Source organism: Hyperolius riggenbachi, chromosome 5 (assembly GCF_040937935.1).
Source record: "Hyperolius riggenbachi isolate aHypRig1 chromosome 5, aHypRig1.pri, whole genome shotgun sequence".
Taxonomy (NCBI): domain Eukaryota; kingdom Metazoa; phylum Chordata; class Amphibia; order Anura; family Hyperoliidae; genus Hyperolius; species Hyperolius riggenbachi.
In genome coordinates this window covers 97,660,846-97,683,116 of record NC_090650.1, presented here as the reverse complement: position 1 = coordinate 97,683,116, position 22,271 = coordinate 97,660,846, and the positions used below count along the sequence as shown (strand labels likewise).

Sequence of the window (22,271 nt, the reverse complement as noted above, 5' to 3'; positions counted from 1 at the left end):
GTCACCTTCATTACTGGTGGCGAACATAACCTGCAGTCTCCAAACTCAGCCTTGTGACCACTGGTGTAACTTGGCCATCAGAAGGTTTGTCAGCAGCGGAAGAAATTCAGAGTCATAAAAGGTAGCATTAGAGAAGCTTCAGACTTAGGTACTGAACTTTACTTAAGATTTTCCTCTTTGCGTAAATAATTTTAGCTGCCACAAGCCACTAATGATTCAAAGGACGTCATTTGTCAGATGACCTAATGAAGATGCTATTTTATAAAGTGTTGGGAATTTGTGCTAATCCAACCTACTGTCACCAATGGAGTAAACCCAGGGGATGAATTCTTCAAGCTTATGGCTTCTACCTAGTTATAGATTTATGTTCGCTCCACTTGAAATGTTTGCCCGTGCTTGGTAAAATAAAGACCCCCGCATATAGTAATTACATGCAAATACCAGACCATAGCAATGACCTGAATTTACTAATTATTGGACTGCTGCCTTTGTTTAATATTTTAATATTTTGCCAACCCCTCCATATCTTTGTAGTTTCTATTCTTCACCTTTTTAACTCATGTCCATAATAAAAGACATCTATCGGGGGAATGTTCTGCATGCATAATCTAACTTTTTGTTAAAAATGTTCAGGCTAATTAAATACAAAATGAATAAGAGAAATCCAGTGACTCAAATAAGCACAATAAACACCAGAATATGTACTAATTGAGAATCATTGGCAAACAACCTAATTGCTACGCTCTCCAAAGATGCCTAATTAATTAGGTTACAATTATCTTGCTTATATTTCTTTGGTCCATGATTCTCTAAGCCCTTCACAAGTAAATTCTTCTAATTCTTTACTGTCTAATTGAAGGCTCTTATATTAATTAAGACTGAGAAGGTATAAGAGTACTCATGTTTGCTGATGCTTTTTGTTCAAAGACTATATATAATGAAAGAGACCCATCAGCATCCTCTACAAATGAGCAAAACGTGCTCAAAAATGGTCATGTTTTCTGTCAGAACCATTATGCTTTTCACTCTTTGCACCTTCACTACTCTCTTTGCCTTATCCACATGCTTTGATGAGACAACAACCAACCTAGGAAGCCAAGAGAAATATGATGACCTGTTTGAGGTAAGCGCAAGCTGACTCTGGTCTTAATATAAACTCTTTACCTCTAAGAGAAATTGGCATATACAGTATGTTTTATGGTACTTTCAAACATTTACAGCATACCTAGTTAGGTTATGGTAAACCAGAACCCAGGACTACTAGGATTCTGTACGGGCTAAAAGGCGAAGCAGGTCGTTTCAGTGCATGGCGCTCAACGCCGAAACTTGGCGCAGCTATAGCTATAATGAGTTGCGATGACTCAGAGGGAGAATAGTATTTAAGCCACCAGGAATCTGAGTGGCAGCAGGGTGAGTCGTCATACAACTCACCCTGTGCCCAGATCACCGGCAACGTACTAATAGGTACGCCTAAAAGGACCAATAAAATGCTATGCTAAGTATACAGAAAGCAAATTTATATTTAGCATAGCTTTTAACTAAATGCAAATGTATATTTATAATTGCTTTTCTAATAAAGAGGTTTATGGTCCCTTCAAAATCCTGATTACCATGACTTAACAGGGTAATCTGTAAAATTCCTGTTCACCAAGTCCTTTCCTTGATCTGTATCGATACATGCCTTGCACTGATGAGAGCCTGAAAAAACTGTTTGCAAATTGGATCAGTATGTATGGCTCTGTAAATTTAAGCACACTGGTAACCAATGCATCTGGGTGTGTGTTTTGCTTCCCCTGGCCATAACACAATGATTTGCATATTCTCTCAGTCATTCATCATGGGAGTCCCCTCTTGCTCACTTGGAGCTGACAAATTGCAAACACCTTCTGTTTTTAGGAGGCAAATGTATATTTGTCATGGTATTTAAAATGTGTTTCCTGTACAGTTTTCAAACTGATGTTGATAGATAGTCTATAGGGTCTTGCCAACTGACACACACTGTTCGAATGTCAATTGTTTTACCAACTCAATAACAGCAAACCAAAATTGCTTTTGCTTGAGTTATCTTAGTTTTTACTTTATTCAAACAAATGAAGTACTGATTTTTTTTCTAATCAGCTACAATTTATAGCAAGGCTGAAATTTCCCTGAATTTTAAAGATAAAGTATATAAAATATGTACATACCTTTATTTGCATAAAATAATTTAAAAATGACATTTTTATTTAAAAAAAAATAAAGACAAATAAATTAATAAAAAAAAAAAAGTTGCAGCAGCAATCAGATGCCACCAACAGAAAGCTCTGTCGGTAGCAAGAAAGGGGGGGGGGGGGGGTGGTTCATTTGTATGCTTAGTAGTATGGCTCTACAGCAAGCTTTCAAAGCTGCAGAGCACTGAATTGTAAAAAAATCACCTGGTCACTAGGGGGTGTAAGCCTATGGTCCTCAAGCGGTTAAGCAGTTATTTTTTGTAGTTGAAATGCATAATGATGATTAAAAAAAAAACCTCCTGTTTAGGGGCAGTAGTTCATGATTGGATTAAGCAAATTGCCTGACTGTGCCTCTAATACATTTAGTCATAGACCCGGAACAAGCATGCAGATCAGGTGCTCTGACTCAAGCCTGACTGGATAAGCCACATGCTGCTTTCAGGTTTGTGATTCAGCCGCTACTGCATCCACAGAGATCAGCAAAAAAGGCCTGGCAACTAGTATTGATTAAAAGACTTCTGAGGCGAATGTATAAATATCTCTTTATTTACCTGGGGCTTCTTCCAGCCCCTAGAAGTCCTTTGTGTCCCTCGCCGCAGCTCCGGTCCTCCCCAATGTACCGATCGCCGCCTGTAACTTTCGCCAAGCAATCGGCAGGTTGCCACTTCTGCCCATGCGTGAGCACGCGTCATTGGACGCGTACTGCGCAGAAGTGCTAACCTGCCGATGGTAGTTAAATATGTAAAAAAATATTTTTCTGTTGTGTTTATTTTTCAAACAAGAATTACATTTACTGTCAAAAATGTTAATGTTTCTAAAAGCCCTGATTCTGCTGAATCCAACGATACCAGATATGAATTGGTATCCCACTTTTCCTGTCCTGGAATAGGTGCGTCAGTACAGGTAGCTAGATTTAGGTGCAGCAAGTATAGGTGCTGCCAGTACATGTAGCCAGATATAGGTGCAGCCAGTATAGGTAGCCAGGAAAAGATCCCCCACTACAGTTAACCAAGTATAGGTGCAGCCAGTATAGGTAGCCAGGGATAGGTGCCCCAATATAGGTAGCCAGGTATAGGCACAGCCAGTATAGGTAGCCAGGTATAGGTTCCACCAGTACAGGTAGCTAGATATAGGTGCAGCCAGTATAGGTAGCCAGGAATAGGTGCCCCAGTATAAGTATCAGGTATAGGTACCCCAATATAGGTAGTAGGTATAGATGCCCCCAGTATAGGTAGCAGGTATAGTTGCCCCAGTATAGGTAGTAGGTATAGGTGCAGCCAGTATAGGTAGACAGATATAGGTGCCACTGCAGGTAGAGGGGGCCGACATCATCCTCCCTCTATCCACATGGGCCCACCTCCTGTGGCCCCCTGCAGAGCTGGAGTGCAGCGGTTTGATGTGTAATTACTCACACGATCGCTTGCTCCATGCGGTATCCCCTCTAGCAGCAGACACCTCTCTGGCCACCCGATCTCTGTAAGACACGTATGTAATCACGCGTCATAGAGGAAACGGGAAGAAGAAGAGAGGAGACCGCTGCTGGCGGGGGACACGTGGCATGGAGCAAGCAATCGGGTAAGTAATTACACTTCGACTGCTGCTCCAGCTTTATGGGGAGACAGAGGAGGGGCGCCCATGTGGAGTGAGGAAGGAATTATGTCACCCCCCCTCCCCACGACTTCCCTAGGGACAAAATGTCATATAACGTACTAGGCCTTTTCCAGCCACAACGTACCTATTACCTGCTTGGCAGTGAAAGGGTTAAAAGGAAATAAATATGGCAGCCTCCATATCTCTCTTTCTTCAGGTGTTCTTTAAAGTTTTTCTTACTGTTATTATTTTTAGATATCCTTATTACTCTCATTTGTTGTGACATTCTGTTGTCCAGGAAAATGTGCACAGCTGCATAGTAATGCAGTAGACAATAATGCAATGGATATGTGTAAAAGTACCGATAAAAAAGCATGGGCACATTCTGCATGTCAGCTTATGAGTGGTCTGCTGCATTTTAGGCACATCTATTATTGTAAAGATACTCACACCTGGGTACGGTCATGAGCCAAGACACTGCATTAACCATGAAACGGTTTATACGCAAGAACTAAAATATAATGCAAAAATATATACCACAATTTATAGCCAGTAGTGAGAGTAATATTTTGAGCCATATAGGATGCCTTTCTCTCACTTTTATTTTTCTCTCCTGCTGTGTAGAGTCAATGGTCCCAGTTCAATTCACTCTTTCTCCTAAGTTTTCTCCTAGGGGATATTTTCAAATCTTATCAATAAAATTCCACCAACAATCAAAAAATATTTAGAACACTTTTGAAAATACTTTTTCACCTACTTTTTTGGTGCATTTTCAATTGCAGAATGCTTAAAAGTTATTTTAAACTAAAGATGAAAAGGTAAAAATAAAACTTAAGGGGGCCATACAATAGGCGACCAACCAACCAATAGAGATGGCCCGAACCTCCAATTTTAGGTTCGCGAGCCTCCGCAAACATTTGCGAACTTGTGAACATTCGCAAACCGCAATAGACTTCAATGGGGAGGCGAACTTTGAAAACTAGAAACACTTATGCTGGCCACAAAAGTGATGGAAAAGATGTTTCAAGGGGTCTAACATCTGAATTTTTGCATGGATGAGTGGGACAGATGCCAAAAGTCCCGGGGAAGTCCACTGGACAAGCCCCTGATGACGCTTATGCGAAACCTGGTCGGGCGGATGAATGGTGAATGGGAGAGCGGCACCCCACCTATTTGATATACGCGCTGTACTGCTGTGGGTCCCTGTCAAAAGGGCCCAGGAGTGAGTATTTTGTATATGCTCTTTTACTAAATAAATGGTGAACCTTTTAGACGGAGTGCACTTAGATCTTTTTATTAATTTATTGTGCACATGTTGGGAGTGTCAACATACTGAGGAGAGGACGCTTTGCACATGGGCATAGAAGAGTGAATTTGGAACCAGTGATCATGGTGGCTCATACTAATGCGCTTCAGACCTTATAATCTGGGTCTTATAAACAGCCGGTAAGCCTGCACTTTGAAGGGTGTTGGTGGAGAAATGCAGTTTTGAAGTACCTCTAGTGCCAAAGTTTGTGATTTGGATGTATATGGAGTCTCTCTGAGGACTTTGAACTTGGCATGCTTTATGGGATTTTATATTGAATGTAGTTAATTTGACATTGCTTTTGCGCAGATATAGAGTCAATTCATTAGTAGAGTTGAACTGCCACTCAGCCAAGGAGGAGGAGGAGGAAGACGACAGCGAAGAGGATGTAGCAGGAGAAAAGGAGGTGGCAGCAGGCCTGCCTGCAAGCCATGGAGGTGTCACTAGGGCCGCTGCACAGCCACATACTCCCTGCTTGCCAGCGGTCACCAGGTTGACCCAATGGGCTGTGTAAGTTATGTACCTGCCCTGACCATGCTTGGCAGACCAGGCATCCGTGGTCAGATGGACCCTTGACCCAACGCTGTGTGCCAGAGATGACACCACTTGCCTCTCAACTTCATGGTACAGCTTGGGTATCGACTTTTTGGAGAAATAATTGCGGCCTGGTATCTTCCACTGCGGTGTCCCAATGGCCACAAATTTTCGGAAGGCCTCAGAGTCCACCAGCTGGTATGGTAACAGCTGGCGAGCTAACAGTTCTGCCAAGCCAGCTGTCAGACACCGGGCAAGGGGGTGATTGGCAGACATTGGCTTCTTCCGCTCAAAGATTTCCCTCACGGACACCTGGCTGCTCCTGTGGGCAGAGGAGCAGGAACCGCTCAAGGTGAGAGGCGGAGTGGAGGAGGGAGGCTGTGATTGTGAAGGTGCAAGGGAGAAAGCGGCTGAAGATGATGCACCTGAAGGAGGAAGAGGAGAAGGAGGGTGGCTTTGCTTTTGTGTGCTGCTTTTCCTCAAGTGGTCTTCCCATTGCAGTTTGTGCCTTTTCTACATGTGCCTTCGTAAGGTAGTTGTCCCTACGTGGGTATTGGCCTTTCCACGCCTCAATTTTTGGTGGCAGAGAGTACAGATGGCATTGCTCTGATCTTTGGCATACACATTAAAACATTTCCACACCGCTGAGCCACCCTGGGGTGTGAGCACTATGGTGGCCTCAGCAGCTGACATTGAAGGGCATGTTGACAGGCTGTCCATAGGTGGTGATACATGGTGCCGGACACTGCCACCAGCTGTTTCTGACAACGAGCTCCCCAGCTTCATTCAGGAACTCGTCTCCTCCTACTCCTCTCTGACTCCCCCTCTGAACTGTCCCCCTGGTCATCATGTTTCTTAGGATCCCACATTGCATCCGTATCATCATAATCATCATAATCATCCTCCCCAGCTTCGCTTGCCTCAGACACCTCATAAACTGCACCAACAGCAGGTACTTCATCATCCTCCTCCTCCCACCTTACGTCCATAGTGTCGCCTAACTCAGACATATGAGGTGTTGTAACCTGCTTTGCACCATTATCTTGGTGTAACAAGAATGGCTGTGCATCAGTAATTTTCCCACCAAATAACTCCTACGAAGTGTCAAATGCAGCGGATGTGGTGCTAGTAGTAGCGCTGGTGGCTGCGGAAGATGAGGTGTTCTGTGTTAAATAGTCAACCACATCCTAACAATCTTGGGAGTTGATGGGACGTGCCTTCTTCTGAGCATTGTACTTTGGGCCAGGGCCGCACGAAATCACGTCAGCACGACCTCGAACAGACCTGCCGGGTAGCCTGCCTTTGGGTCTGCCCCTGCCTCTGCCTCTACTTGTTTTGTCCATATCGGGGGGGGGGGGGGGGATGAAGTTAAAGGTATGCACTGACTTGACTAATACAATGTGCAGTCACACAGGTGCAGTGAAAGGTATGCAGTGACTGGTATTACAATACAAAGTGCAGCTGTCACACAGGTGCAGTTAACAGGTATGCTCGGAGTGGTATATTACTCATCGTGCGGTAACAAAGGTAGTGTGAACAATTATGCAATGACTGGTATTACAAATGTGCACCTGTCACACACAAACAGGTACTGGACAGGCACAGTGACACTGTGTGCGCTCACGTAGGTAGGTGGGTGCACTGAACAACAGGTAGATATATGCAGTGATGGGTATTACAATGTGCACCTGTTACACACAGACAGGTACCAGACAGGCACAGTGACACTGTGCATGCTCACGTAGGTAGGTGGGTGCACTGAAGTGAACCACAGGTAGGTATATGCAGTGATGGGTATTACAATGTGCACCTGTCACACACAGACTGAAGTGAACCACAGGTAGGTATATGCAGTGATGGGTATTACAATGTGCACCTGTCACACACAGACTGGAACCGGACAGGCACAGTGACACTGTGTGCGCTCACGTAGGTAGGTGGGTGCACTGAAGTGAACAACAGGTAGGTATATGCAGTGATGGGTATATGCAGTGATGGGTATTACAATGTGCACCTGTCACACACAGGTACCAGACAGGCACAGTGACACTGCGTGCGCTCATGTAGGTCGGTGGGTGCACTGTGAACAACAGGTAGGTATATGCAGTGATAGGTATTACAATGTGCACCTGTCACACACAGACAGGTACCGGACAGGCACAGTAACACTGCGTGTGCTCACGTAGGTAGAGTTGAGCTGAAATTTTCGTAATTTCGCATTACTATAATTACGCATGCGAAATTTGCGATTACGATGCGAAATTAGCGTAGCGAAATTGCCATTAAAATCGTAATTGAAAATACCGTAAGCGTAATTTTCAATGCGAAATTTCGCGTTTCGTTCATGCCGTAATTTCGCATTAAACGCTACCGTAATTTCGCATTAAACCGTAACGCTCCGTATAATATAAAAAAGCCGCCGACTTTAAGGGTTAATAGCAAAGCCCCCTTAAATGCTAAGAGCCTCAAATTTGGAGAATATATTAAGGAGATCAGGAGGAATAAGAGGAAAAAAAATTTTTTCAAAAAGACCTTATAGTTTTTGAGAAAATCGATGTTAAAGTTTCAAAGGAAAAATGTAAACATTTAAAAACCCGCCGACTTTAACGGTTAATAGCAAAGCCTGCTTAAAGTTTAGGAACACCAAATTCCCAGGGTATATTAAGGGGATCAGTGGGAATAAGAGGAAAAAAAATTTTTTCAAAAAGACCTTATAGTTTTTGAGAAAATCGATTTTTAAGTTTCAAGGGCGAAAATGTCTTTTAAATGCGGAAAATGTCAGTTTTTTTTGCACAGGTAACAATAGTGTATTATTTTCATAGATTCCCCCAAGTGGGAAGAGTTTTACTTACTTCGTTCTGAGTGTGGGAAATATAAAAAAAAAACACGACGTGGGGTCCCCCCTCCCAGACCTCTTTAACCCCTTGTCCCCCATGCAGGCTGGGATAGCCAGAATGCGGAGCACCGGCCGCGTGGGGCTCCGCACCCTGACTATACCAGCCCGCATGGTCCATGGATTGGGGGGTCTCGGAAGGGGAGGGGCAGCCAAGCTTTCCCCTCCCCTCCGAGCCCTTGTCCAATCCAAGGACAAGGGGCTCTTCTCCACCTCCGATGGGCGGTGGAGGTGGAGGCCGCGATTTCCTGGGTGGGGGGTTCATGGTGGAATCTGGGAGTCCCCTTTAAAAAGGGGTCCCCCAGATGCCCACCCCCCTCCCAGGAGAAATGAGTATAGAGGTACTTGTAGTACCCCTTACCCATTTCCTTTAAGAGTTAAAAGTAAATAAACACACAAACACATAGAAAAAGTATTTTAATTGAACAAAAAACATAACCACGAAAAAAGTCCTTTAATATTCTTAATTAACCATTAATACTTACCTGTCCCTTTAAATAAATGATCCCACGCAATATCCTCGGAAATGTTCTATCAGTTACAATGTAACAAAGTTATTATGTAACAACTTTGTTACATTGTAACTACGCCGCACCCGACGCCACTCGCCGCTCAGCCGCCGCATACGCGTCCGTGCAGGACGCTAAGTCCCCGCAGCTCCCGCTGTCCACCCCGCCCACATCTGTCACCCACATGTCACCCACATGTGGGTGACATGTGGGTGACATGTGGGAGAGGCGGGGAGGGCAGCGGAGCCGGCGGGGACTTCGCGTCCTGCACGGACCCGACAGAGCTCTGAGCTATATAGCTCAGAGCTCTGAGAAGCATCTTTGTATTTGGGCTCCAAGGAGCCCCATTGGTCCTTAGCAGACCAATGGGGTTCCTTCAAATCAGAAGGAACCCCATTGGTCTGCTAAGGACCAATGGGGCTCCTTGGAGCCCAAATACAAAGATGCTTTCGAGAGCTCTGAGCTATAGCTCAGAGCTCTGTCGGGTCCTGCAGCGCAGACGCGGCGGCGGCGGCGGTGAGTGACGTCGGGTGCGGCGTAGTTACAATGTAACAAAGTTGTTATATTGTAATAACTTTGTTACATTGTAACTGATAGAACATTTCCGAGGATATTGCGTGGGATCATTTATTTAAAGGGACAGGTAAGTATTAATGGTTAATTAAGAATATTAAAGGACTTTTTTCGTGGTTATGTTTTTTGTTCAATTAAAATACTTTTTCTATGTGTTTGTGTGTTTATTTACTTTTAACTCTTAAAGGAAATGGGTAAGGGGTACTACAAGTACCTCTATACTCATTTCTCCTGGGAGGGGGGTGGGCATCTGGGGGACCCCTTTTTAAAGGGGACTCCCAGATTCCACCATGAACCCCCCACCCAGGAAATCGAGGCCTCCACCTCCACCGCCCATCGGAGGTGGAGAAGAGCCCCTTGTCCGTGGATTGGACAAGGGCTCGGAGGGGGAGGGGAAAGCTTGGCTGCCCCTCCCCTTCCGAGACCCCCCAATCCATGGACCATGCGGGCTGGTATAGTCAGGGTGCGGAGCCCCACGCGGCCGGTGCTCCGCATTCTGGCTATCCCAGCCTGCATGGGGGACAAGGGGTTAAAGAGGTCTGGGAGGGGGGACCCCACGTCGTTTTTTTTTATATTTCCCACACTCAGAACGAAGTAAGTAAAACTCTTCCCACTTGGGGGAATCTATGAAAATAATACACTATTGTTACCTGTGCAAAAAAAAACTGACATTTTCCGCATTTAAAAGACATTTTCGCCCTTGAAACTTAAAAATCGATTTTCTCAAAAACTATAAGGTCTTTTTGAAAAAAAAATTTTTCCTCTTATTCCCACTGATCCCCTTAATATACCCTGGGAATTTGGTGTTCCTAAACTTTAAGCAGGCTTTGGTATTAACCGTTAAAGTCGGCGGGTTTTTAAATGTTTACATTTTTCCTTTGAAACTTTAACATCGATTTTCTCAAAAACTATAAGGTCTTTTTGAAAAAAAAAAATTTCATCTTATTCCTCCTGATCTCCTTAATATATTCTCCAAATTTGAGGCTCTTAGCATTTAAGGGGGCTTTGCTATTAACCCTTAAAGTCGGCGGCTTTTTTATATTATACGGAGCGTTTCGGTTTAACGCGAAATTACGGTAGCGTTTAATGCGAAATTACGGCATGATACGACTGTAATGCGAAAATTACGCGAAAATTACGCTTACGCGAAATTTCGCGAAATCCTTCTTCATTACGATTATGTACTTACGGCCATAATCGTAATTACACTAATTACGCGAAATTTCGCAAAATCGTAATTAGGTCATTACGCTCATCTTTACACGTAGGTAGGTGGGTGCACTGAATAACAGGTTAGTATATGCAGTGATGGGTTTTACAATGTGCACCTGTCACACACAGACAGGTACCAGACAGGCACAGTGACACTGCGCGCGCTCACGTAGGTAGGTGGGTGCACTGAAATGAACAACATGTAGGTATATGCAGTGATGGGTATTACAATGTGCACCTGTCACACACAGACAGGTACCGGACAGGCACAGTGACACTGCGTGCGCTCATGTAGGTCGGTGGGTGCACTGTGAACAACAGGTAGGTATATGCAGTTATGGGTATTACAATGTGCACCTGTCACACACAGACAGGTACCGGACAGGCACAGTAACACTGCGTGTGCTCACGTAGGTAGGTGGGTGCACTGAAGTGAACAACAGATAGATATATGCAGTGATGGGTATTACAATGTGCACCTGTCACACACACAGGTAGTCACTGAATGTGCTGGGCCTGGCAGTGGCACACACAGTAGGAATTGCCAAGCCTGTCTATGCAACACAAATGTCTGTGGGACACACACACAAGAAAAAAAAATAGATCACAAGAACAAGATTAGCTCTGAAAAGAGCTGTTAAGGGGTGCTTTTTTAGCAATAAGAATCAGCAAGGAGCAAGCTAAGAAGCCTACAAGAGCCTTACTAAGCTTTCCCTATAGGTATCTGCACAGCAGCTCTCCCTTCTCTAATTACTGCAGGCACACGAGTGAGTCAAATGGCTGACGCTGTCTGCCTTTTATGGGGGGGGGGGCCTCAAGGAGGGAGTGTAGCCTGATTGGCTACAATGTGCCTGCTGACTGTTATGTAGAGGGTCAAAGTTGACCCTCATGATGCACTATGGGGGCGAATCCAACTTCCAGAAAAGTTTGCGAACCCCTGGAAGTTCACCTGTTCCCGTTCGGGCCATCTCTACCAACCAATCGACCATCCAATTTGATTATTATAATCGAATTGGATGAAAACTGGTGCTGCCAAGTGCATGCCCGACCGACAAAGCGACCACTTTCGGGACAGAAATTGTCCGCACACTCGATCGCGCATGTTGGAAAATGTCAGGCCGAGGTTGTTTGGTCGGGTGCGCGGCGGTACGGCGGCCGAATTGCGAACGAGCTACGAGACGACGCAATGTATAAATGTATGTAGTGTAGTGCATTTATACATTACCTGTCCGGTGTCAGCCTCCACGCGGTTTCCGTCCATCTTCAGGTTCCGCATATACGCCAGCGGCGCTATGTCTGACGTCATGAAGGCGCATAGCGGCTGACATCAGACGCTATGCGCCACTAGCGTGTATGCGGCTTACGCGGCGAAATGGACAGATGGACCCGGCGAGCTGCTATAGGACAGGTGATGTATAAATGTGCTACACAACCTACATTTATACATTTTGGGGGCAGTGGCGAGGCGGACGCGGCGGCTCAGCCGATTCCCTGATGATTTCATGCTGAAATCGGACGGGAATCGGCCTGTAGTGTATGGGCAGATTCGATTGGAGACAAATTTATGTCTAATCAGATTTGATTAGAGATGAATCTGCCCATATGCGTTCTAATGTATGGGCACCTTTAGAAGAAAATGTAAATTGGATCAGGCCCATTAAGTTGAATGACTCCAATAAGGGCACAGACAACATCACATGTTCTAACTCTTACAATGTCTATCTGTCATGGACGGTTGCGGGACCGCAGGCGCGTCCTGGAACCGCCCGTGAAGAAAAGAACGATCGCACTCGATTCCCTGCATCGATTGCGCTTTAGATCAATAGAACCAAGATTTGATGTGTAGTATCCCTCTGCCTAGGAACAGCTGGGGGATCTGTCTTAGCTGGGGGGGGAGGTGTTAATTAGCTTGGACATATTCCTGTGGAAGGCACAATTCCCCTTTCTGTTCTGGGAACCAGGTGACACCTAGCTGATCTCACATTCAGATGTTAATTGAAGGAGCCAACAGGGCCTTTCAAAAAAAGGAGATCCCAAGAAGCAGACACAGCTGGACTCCAGTCAGGCTGACTCCAGCCTTAGCAGGAAGAAATGAATGTACTATATAATCTTTTGCCCATTTACAGAATACAATAAATAGGGTGGTTATGAGAGCGGTATCATTGGATCCGTAGGGTCATGCTGGATCTCTTGATACCAGTTGAGAGGGGCCCGGGGCCCCTACAACCCAGGTATGAATCTACCCAGGACCCTGATCTGCTGCACTAGCCATGTCGGATATCATATTAATCTGTATTTTCCTCCAAGTATGAAGCTGTTACCCCCCTAAATGTAACGTGTATGGTTCAGGAGTTACAGCAATTCATAAGTTTAGCTCTAAAATCTCTCAGAGGGAATGAACTGTCATTTGCTGGTAGCTCAGAGGGGGCTGGCACTGCCACACCCCCAAACCAGCTTCATCAAAAGCACAGAGCCAGCAGGCGGGCTTGAGTCCTCCCATTCCATCCATATGAGAACATCCTGCTGCCAGCTCAGAGGACATAGGGCTGGTGGCCATTTTGCTGAACTTTGAATGAAGCTCTGAAACAAAGGACACATGTGCTGGCGGCCATCTTGATTGGCCATCTCTTCTGTAACCTGGAACAAAGAATTCTGCTGAACTTTGATTGAAACCAAGAACTTTATGATTTTCCCACAAAAAAGGACATCTTTCCAGGAACTAAGTATTTTTCTCCCTTCTTTTATTTTTTTATACTGGCTATTACTGTTTTAATAATTGTTGATTTTAATAATTGTCTGTATATATTAATTATTTATATTGCGTGAATAAACGACTTTCTCCAAGTCATTCACTGTCCGCTACCCTGCTTATCAGCACACACAGAACTGATCCCGGGTCTCTGAAGATACGCTACTGTTTGTTTGTTGTTGGCTAGACAGAATACCGTGTGTTTAACCGTTTTATTCGCAGGACTAGTCAGTCAGTTAGTGGGCTCCACGGTCCCATGGTAACCGCGGTGGTGGCAGTTTACTCTGAACCAGTGGGTGAAGTTGTAATCACCCGTGTCTCACAGGCTCCCTTCTGAGTTGTCTGCGGCTAATTCTTAACGGTTCCTGCGCATTGACTGTGACCAGAGTTCGCACGATCCGTGCGCTGGCACCGTTTAGAAGGCTAAGTGCGGTCAGCCACTAGGGCTCCTGTGACAATCCAATGAAGAAAACGTTTCTCTGACTAATCATGATTATACAAAATGCAATGTGCACATTTTTAACCCTGGAAACACTGGTTTACACATTGCTGCTTTCCTGATAACTGGTGCCTGTAAATAAGTATTACTTGACCAGAGAAACAGAATACCCAAGCAGCTCGGGGTGACCCAAACCACTAGGAAAGTATAGGAGACCAAAAAAGACCAAAAAGCCCTCCTACTAAAAAAACAATGCTTAGTGTGGTTTGCCTTCTTAAAACAGAAGGTATTTGGGATAATTCAAATTTAAAGGAACACTATCGATTAACATGTTTTTTTTCAATTGAGATAGGAAATGTTTGGGAAGTGCTGCTAAATACTGGTGTATACATTTGAATTCTTATCTCTTTGTTTACTGTTATCTAATTCCTTTCACACTTTTCTGATGGCAAACCTGATGGCAAACTGAGCCATGAGGGAATGGGGAATTTCCTCACACTTCATCTGTTAACTCCGTGTGTGTGTGAGAGAAAGCTCTGCCTGTCTCTGACTGAGCTCTCTGCAGAGAGCAGGGGAAGGAAATGTATCTTATGTGCAACATAAACATTTGTAAGTGTGTGTGTGTGAAACCTGACAGGCTTTTTATTTAAGTCTGCTTCAATATTACACTGTTCTTAGCATGTCAGACTGCTGAGAGTCAATACCTTTGCAAATGAGACATTCCAAACATAGCTAACATCTGCACACAATGAATTGAAGGTGTTGCCTCTGATATTTAAAGGATACCCGAAGTGACATGTGACATGATGAGACAGACATGTGTATGTACAGTGCCTAGCACACAAATAACTATGCTGTGTTCCTTTTTTTTCTTTCTCTGCCTGAAAGAGTTAAGGAAAATGTTTACACAGCTACTTAAACATTATTTGCACATTGTCATTTTAGAACACTTGGTTTGATTGTGTTCCTTTAAGTGTGTAACTATGGTTACCCACAATGTACCACTCCTAAATATGGAAATTATCTCTTTATGCCCCTGAAGTCAGGCTTACATCCAGAATTGCTGGTTTATAGCAAGCCTATAGCTTTCAATTTTACAGATCCATACCAACCCCACATGCAGACAGCCTGTTTCGGACTTTTGGTCCTCCTCAGTGCATGGCAGAGATTGATATAGTTCTATGGGATAGGGCTTGGGAGAAAGCACTTATGATAAGACCAGTAGAAAGGCCTGTTTCGCACCGAAAATTGCTGCAAAATCAAGGTGATTTTTCTGTAATTGTGTTTGAGATTCACGGTCAGGGAAAAAGGATTGCTCCTGAAATGCTGCATGCAGTGCTTATGGAATTTCTATTCCTGGTTCATTTTCCTTCATATTAACATTTAAAAATAAGAAATATATCGATTTAAAGATTGGGAATAAAGACATTTTTCAACAATTATGTTCAGTTATGCACTCAATACTTGGTCGGGAATCCTTTTGCAGAAATGACTGCTTCAATGCGGCGTGGCATGGAGGCAATCAGCCTGTGGCACTGCTCAGGTGTTATGGAGGCCCCGGATGCTTCGATAGCGGCCTTAAGCTCATCCAGAGTGTTGGGTCTTGCGTCTCTCAACTTTATCTTCACAATATCCCACAGATTTTCTATGGGGTTCAGGTCAGGAGAGTTGGCAGGCCAATTGAGCACAGTAATACCATGGTCAGTAAACCATTTACCATTCGTTTTGGCACTGTGAGCTGGTGCCAGGTCGTGCTGAAAAATGAAATCTTAATCTCCATAAAGCTTTTCAGCAGATGGAAGCATGAACCCACTTTTGAACCAGAAACAGTGGCAGAAGTGCCTCACCGGTATTAGTGCAAGAAGAAAAGGAGCGTGCACCTTCCGTCAGGAACTTAGGTACATTTATTATTCCAAGTTGTGCAGCATAAGACATAGGTTACATACATCATCACACAGAGAGGGGTACCCCTTTTGTATTTGTGCCGGTTGCTGGTGCAGGAGGTGGGAGTGGGGAGAACGGTGGGCCTAGCGACGGCCGTTTCGCGTCAACACGGACGCTTGGTCACGCTGCGTTCCACTTAGGAGGCGGAAGTGACGACTGCGGAATAAAGGCAGAAAACTCCGCCTACCCCGCCGCGTCACCCAGCCTCCTGTGATAGGAGTTCAATTGTCCGAAGGGCGCGCCCTCCAACCGCCATACGGAAGCCGGAGAAAGCCAATGTACGTGCCCTTCGGACAATTGAACTCCTATCACAGGAGGCTGGGTGACGCGGCGGGGTAGGCGGAGTTTTCTGCCTTCATTCCGCAGTCATCACTTCCGCCTCCTAAGTGGAACGCAGCGTGACCAAGCGTCCATGTTGACGCGAAACGGCCGTCGCTAGGCCCACCGTTCTCCCCACTCCCACCTCCTGCACCAGCAACCGGCACAAATACAAAAGAGGTACCCCTCTCTGTGTGATGATGTATGTAACCTATGTCTTATGCTGCACAACTTGGAATAATAAATGTACCTAAGTTCCTGACGGAAGGTGCACGCTCCTTTTCTTCTTGCACTAATACTGATGTGGTCTTCCTTCAGCCATACCATACTAGCGGAGCACACGTCAGGCAGCGGATAAGAGGTCGTAAGGTTGCTGAGTGCGCAGCCTGTTAGCACCACAGTCAACTTTCTCCCACTTAAATATAATCAAGCTTCAAAGGGGAAGTGCCACACTTCTTTTTCTAGCCCATACACAGAAGTGCCTCACTGGGGCTACAGAGAAGCAGCACTGGACTGTTGCTCAGTGGTCCAAAGTACTTTTTTCGGATAAAAGCAACTTTTACATGTCATTTGGAAATCAAGGTGCCAGAGTCTGGAGGAAAACTGGGGAGAGGGAAATGCCAAATGCCTGAAGTCCAGTGTCAAGTACCCACAGTCAGTGATGGTCTGGGGTGCCATGTCAACTGCTGGTGTTGGTCCACTGTGTTTTATCAAGGGCCGGGTCAATGCAGCTAGCTGTCAGGAGATTTTGGAGCACTTCATGCTTCCATCTGCTGAAAAGCTTTATGGAGATGAAGATTTCATTTTTCAGCACGACCTGGCACCTGCTCACAGTGCCAAAACCACTGGTAAATGGTTTACTGACCATGGTATTACTGTGCTCAATTGGCCTGCCAACTCTCCTGACCTGAACCCCATAGAGAATCTGTGGGATATTGTGAAGAGAAAGTTGAGAGACGCAAGACCCAACACTCTGGATGGGCTTAAGGCCGCTATCGAAGCATCCCGGGCCTCCATAACACCTGAGCAGTGCCACAGGCTGATTGCCTCCATGCCACGCTGCATTGAAGCAGTCAATTCTGCAAAAGGATTCCCGACCAAGTATTGGGTGCATAACTGAACATAATTATTTGAAGGTTGACTTTTTTTGTTCTAAAAACACTTTTCTTTTATTGGTCGGATGAAATATGCTAATTTTTTGAGATAGGAAATTTGGGTTTTCATGAGCTATATGCCAAAATCATCAATATTAAAACAATAAAAGGCTTGAACTACTTCAGTTGTGTGTATTTGAATCTAAAATATATGAAAGTCTAATGTTTATCAGTACATTACAGAAAATAATGAACTTTATCACAATATGCTAATTTTTTGAGAAGATCCTGTATATACCCTACTCTCTTGTTACATCTGTCTGCTCCTGGAAAGTTTGCTTTACACATTAATCCTGCCATTGAGTTCCCTGTAAGGAGGAGAGGGGTTTGCTTTCATTCCTTTACAACTGTGTAGCATTGTTATCAGCTCGGTGATAAAGAAACAGTGTTATCTAGGATTTTGTAGGGAGAAGAGTGCAGAGACTTATTTTCAAGTCATGGGGCAGGAAGTGGTTAAACAATATCATGTGCTTGGCTGATCCTCTGCCTCTAATACTTTTAGCCATAGTCCCTGAATAGGCATGCAAATCAGAGGTTTTCAACAAAAATCAGACAAGATTAGGTGCATGCTTGTTTTAGGTTTGTGATTCAGACTCAGGACTGCCAGGCAACTGGTATTCTTTAAAAGGAAATAAATATGGCAGCCTTTATATCCCTCTCACTTCGGGTTTCCTTTAAGACTGTAGTCACACTATTTTACCGAGTTCATGTTGTTGTGCAAGGACAGGGCTGTGGAGTTGGTACAAAAATTATTTGACTCAGAATTCTAAGTTTATGAAACCACTGACTCCAGGTACTCAAAAAGTGCTCCGACTTTAACTCTGACTCAACAGCCCTGGTACAAGCATTTCTGATGCTCACCACATTCATTTGTATGCATTAAAATGTGCATGTTTTTAGTGACAAGACTTATCAGTGTAAAAATGCTGCATAATGCATCAAAATAAAAAGCAGCATGCAAGATTTTTTTGGGGGGGCACCACATGAAGAAAACGTATCAGATGTGAACCAGTCCACTGATTTATAATTTGCACAATGTTAATGGGACCTTCATCCCTCATCAGAGGAAAAACTTCACTTGAATGACTGCACAGCTGAATATCAGTAAAAAAAAAATAGTAGTCAAAAGATTAAAAGTTAATTTCAAACTTTAAAGTGAACCTAAACTGAGAAGGATATGGATTTTTCCTTTTAAAATAATACCAGTTGCCTGACTCTCCTGCTGACCCTGTGTCTCTAAGGCCTTGAACCCACTAGAAAGCGCATAACGCTATTGCAATCTCTAGCGATTTGTGATAGCGTTTTGCAAGTGATTTCGGGAGCGATTTCCCTGCTCCTATACAATTCATTAGAATAGAAATGCTCCCAAAATGCTGGATGTCCTGCGATTGTGATTTTCTTAATCGCAATCGCTGTGGTGGAATGTGCCCATCCATTTACAGTGGCAGAGTGTTTAGGGAAATCGCTAGCTATTGAAAGCAATCCCTAAATGCTAAAAAAAACAAAAAAAAAACACTCTAGTGGGTTCCGGGCATCCTCCTTTTAGCCACAGCCCCTGAACAAGCATGCAGATCAGGTGCTCTGACTGAAGTTAGACTGGATTAGCTGCATGCTTGCTTCAGGTGTGTGATTCAGCCACTACTGATGCCAGAAAATCATCAGAACTGCCAGGCAACTGGTATTGTTTAAAAGGAAACATCCATATACCTCTCAGTTTAGGTGCACTTTAAATATAAAGTAAGACTATCGAATTCCAGGAAAATGTGAGTAGGAATATAAATACAATATCAATATAATTTTCACTTCAGGTGTCCTTTAAAGAGACACTGAAGCGAAAAAAAAGCTATGATATTATGATTTGTATGTGTAGTACAGCTAAGAAATAAAACATTAAGATCAGATACATCAGTCTAATTGTTTCCAGTACAGGAAGAGTTAAGGTGGCCATACACTGGTCGATGTGCCATTAGATCGACCAGCTGACAGATCCCTATCTGATCGAATCTGATCAGAGAGGGATCATATGGCTGCCTTTACTGCAAACAGATTGTGAATCGATTTCAGCCTGAAACCGATTCACCATCTGCTGAGCTGCTCCTGCCGCCTGTCCCCCCCCCCCCGTATACATTACCTGATGCTGGCTCCTGGGCATCTTCTCCGCATTGCACGGCTCTGTTCCGGCTCCATTACGGCGCTTCCTGTGTTACTCCGTGACCAGGAAGTTCAAATAGAGCGCCCTCTATTTGAACTTCCTGGTCACTGCAGTGACACAGGAAGCGCCGGGATGGATGGAGCCGGAACAGAGCCGTGCAGCGTGGAGAAGACGCCCGGGAGCCAGCCTCAGGTAATGTATACTTGATCGGATCGGCCGCCGCTAGCGACGCGCACTTTACCCGCGGGCGATCGAGGGTAATTTCCCGCACGGCGCGATCGACGGACCGATCCGATTTCGGGAGGAAATCGGATCGGCGGCTGCGTTTACCGCGAACGATTGGCAGCAGATTCGATCCCAGGATCGAATCTGCTGTCGAAACGGCCGGGAATCGAGCCAGTGTATGGCCTGCTTTAAGAAACTCCAGTTGTTATCTTTATACAAAAAAGCCATTATCTCTACGACTTTTAAAGTGGTAGAGAGGGCTGTTTTCTGACTTTTATTATCTCAACTGTTAGTTAACTATTTACTTTTCCTCTGCCAGAGGAGAGGTCATTAGTTCACAGACTGCTCTGAAAGAATCATTTTGAATGCTGAGTGTTGTGTAATCTGCACATATTAGAGAATGATGCAATGTTAGAAAAAACACTATATACCTGAAAATAAAAATATGAGAATATTTTCTTTGCTGCTAATCTTCTAGTAATTATTCATAGTACACAACCAATTCATTATATCATATATTTTTTTCGCTTCTGTGTCTCTTTAATGAAGCGTATTATTCTTGCTTAATATCGTTACAGTCCAAAGAAGATTTAAGGAATCAAAGGAACATGAACTCGGATGACTATTGGTATCAGAGATCCAGCAGCATAAATGGCGTGAACAAATACAGTACCTCAGCGATGCAGCCTGAGAGGGAAGTTCTACTAGAAAGAAACCTTAAACCTGCTGCAAATTTTCCCCTGAGATTTGGAAGAGCGTCTGATGATAAAATAGCCAAAAGTGTTCCCAATCTACCTCAGAGGTTTGGCCGTTACCTATCAGGCAAACCCAACATCCAGTTTGCGGCTAATTTACCCCAGAGGTTTGGAAGATCACAGTACGGCAGCCATTTTGTTCAGTCTCTTGCAACACTACCACTACGGTTTGGAAGAACAGCACATTCTGACAGAATACAGTATGAAACTAATTCTTATCCTGATGGGCTAAAAAGCCCTGATGAAGACAATGACAGAAAAGCCATGCCATGATATAAATGAAAAGCCCATTATGGGTTAAAGAATAGCTTTAAAGATTACTATGATAAGCAAACTTAATAAAAAAAAAATAGGCAAATTAGTAGCTATGTGAAATTATTATTTTTTCCTCCATCCACCATACTATATGCATCAAAAGGTTACCAGTCTTCAGGTAATCATACAATCCATGAAGCCTGATTGGTTGAATGCTGAAATGATGTAATCCTCTGAAGATCAGATAGATCTGCATGCAAATATTCAAGTGAATAAAATGTGCAAAGCCCCCATGCTCCCACTTCTATGATAACAACCATCAAATGTCATTATTAATAATGTATCATTTATTTAGCAAAACATATTTAAAGTAAAACTGAAGTGATCTAATAAAAATAGTTAGATGCTCACCTATTGACACGAAAGGTTCTGGATCCAATCGAGCCTTCCTATTCCTCTCTCCATCACCACCGGGCCCTGGTAAAGTTCTTCGACCAACTTGGTTGAATACTTATTTGGTCCTTCACAGGCAGACTTTGAAGGTACTAATGTCCCCAAGTACTTCCGCAGATAAGTGGATCTGTACTGTGCACCGCATGCATGAGTTCCAGCTCATGCATGCGCAGTACAGGATGCCCCCATCTATGAAGCACTCTCAAAATTCAAGTGTTCACAAAGCCATCCAAGGAGTCCTGAAGGTGTGGAATTTCAACGGGGTACAGCAGTGAACCAATGGCAAGGAGAGAGGATCGGAAAGGCTCTATGGGATCCAAAGCCTACCATCTCCATAGACGAGTATCTAACTTTCTTTTCTGTCTTTCTTCACATTTGCTTTAAAGGGTAACTCCACTTATGTTAAAATGCATGCATATACTTTGATCAGCCAAAACATTTAAACGGCCTAAATTTATGTAGATTCACCGTATGCCTCTAAACCCACTGTGACTTATCAATTAACAGTCTCTCTGAAGGGCTGTGTGACATTATCAAAAGAACTCTTTAAAGAGGAACTTCAGCCTAAACAAACATACTGTCATTAAGTTACATTAGTTATGTTAATTAAAATAGATAGGTAAAATAATCTCTTACCCACCCTGTTTTAAATGAACAGGCAAATGTTTGTGATTTCATGGGGCAGCCAACTTTTTCATGGGGGCAGACATTTTTTTGGTTGAAAGGAGGTGACCGGGAGCACGAGACACAGTTCCAACTGTCCTGTGTGCTGATTACCCCTCCCAGCTGCGCGCGCTAGGCTTCAAATCTCAAATTCAAAATAAAAAAATTGTACCAAAACAGCAAAAGGAGAACAACAACATCAGAAATCCCATCATGCTTTGCGCAGCATCAGGAGAAAAATGCCCGGGCAGTTTTTTTCTGTGCAGCTAAAAATGAGGCTTGGGTAAGAAAAACAAAGTTCAGATGCTGTGAAACTGTTAAAGAAACACCAAGCCTT

At 44.0% G+C, this 22,271-nt stretch overlaps 1 protein-coding gene across 1 annotated transcript; it reads left to right on the top strand.

The window, feature by feature from the left end:
* Positions 1-988: 988 nt before the first annotated feature.
* On the top strand, positions 989-20,836 carry NPVF (neuropeptide VF precursor). Its single transcript, XM_068238272.1, has 2 exons — positions 989-1,123; positions 20,387-20,836. The coding sequence occupies exons 1-2, from the start codon at positions 989-991 to the stop codon at positions 20,834-20,836; spliced, it is 585 nt and encodes a 194-aa protein (XP_068094373.1).
* Positions 20,837-22,271: the final 1,435 nt, after the last annotated feature.

Bases quoted from the DNA above. Each gene is read 5' to 3' on its own strand.
- NPVF (XM_068238272.1), top strand. From the start codon at position 989: ATGGTCATGTTTTCTGTCAGAACCATTATGCTTTTCACTCTTTGCACC. The intron at 1,124-20,386 runs GTAAGCGCAAGC...ATATCGTTACAG, and splicing joins AATATGATGACCTGTTTGAG to TCCAAAGAAGATTTAAGGAA.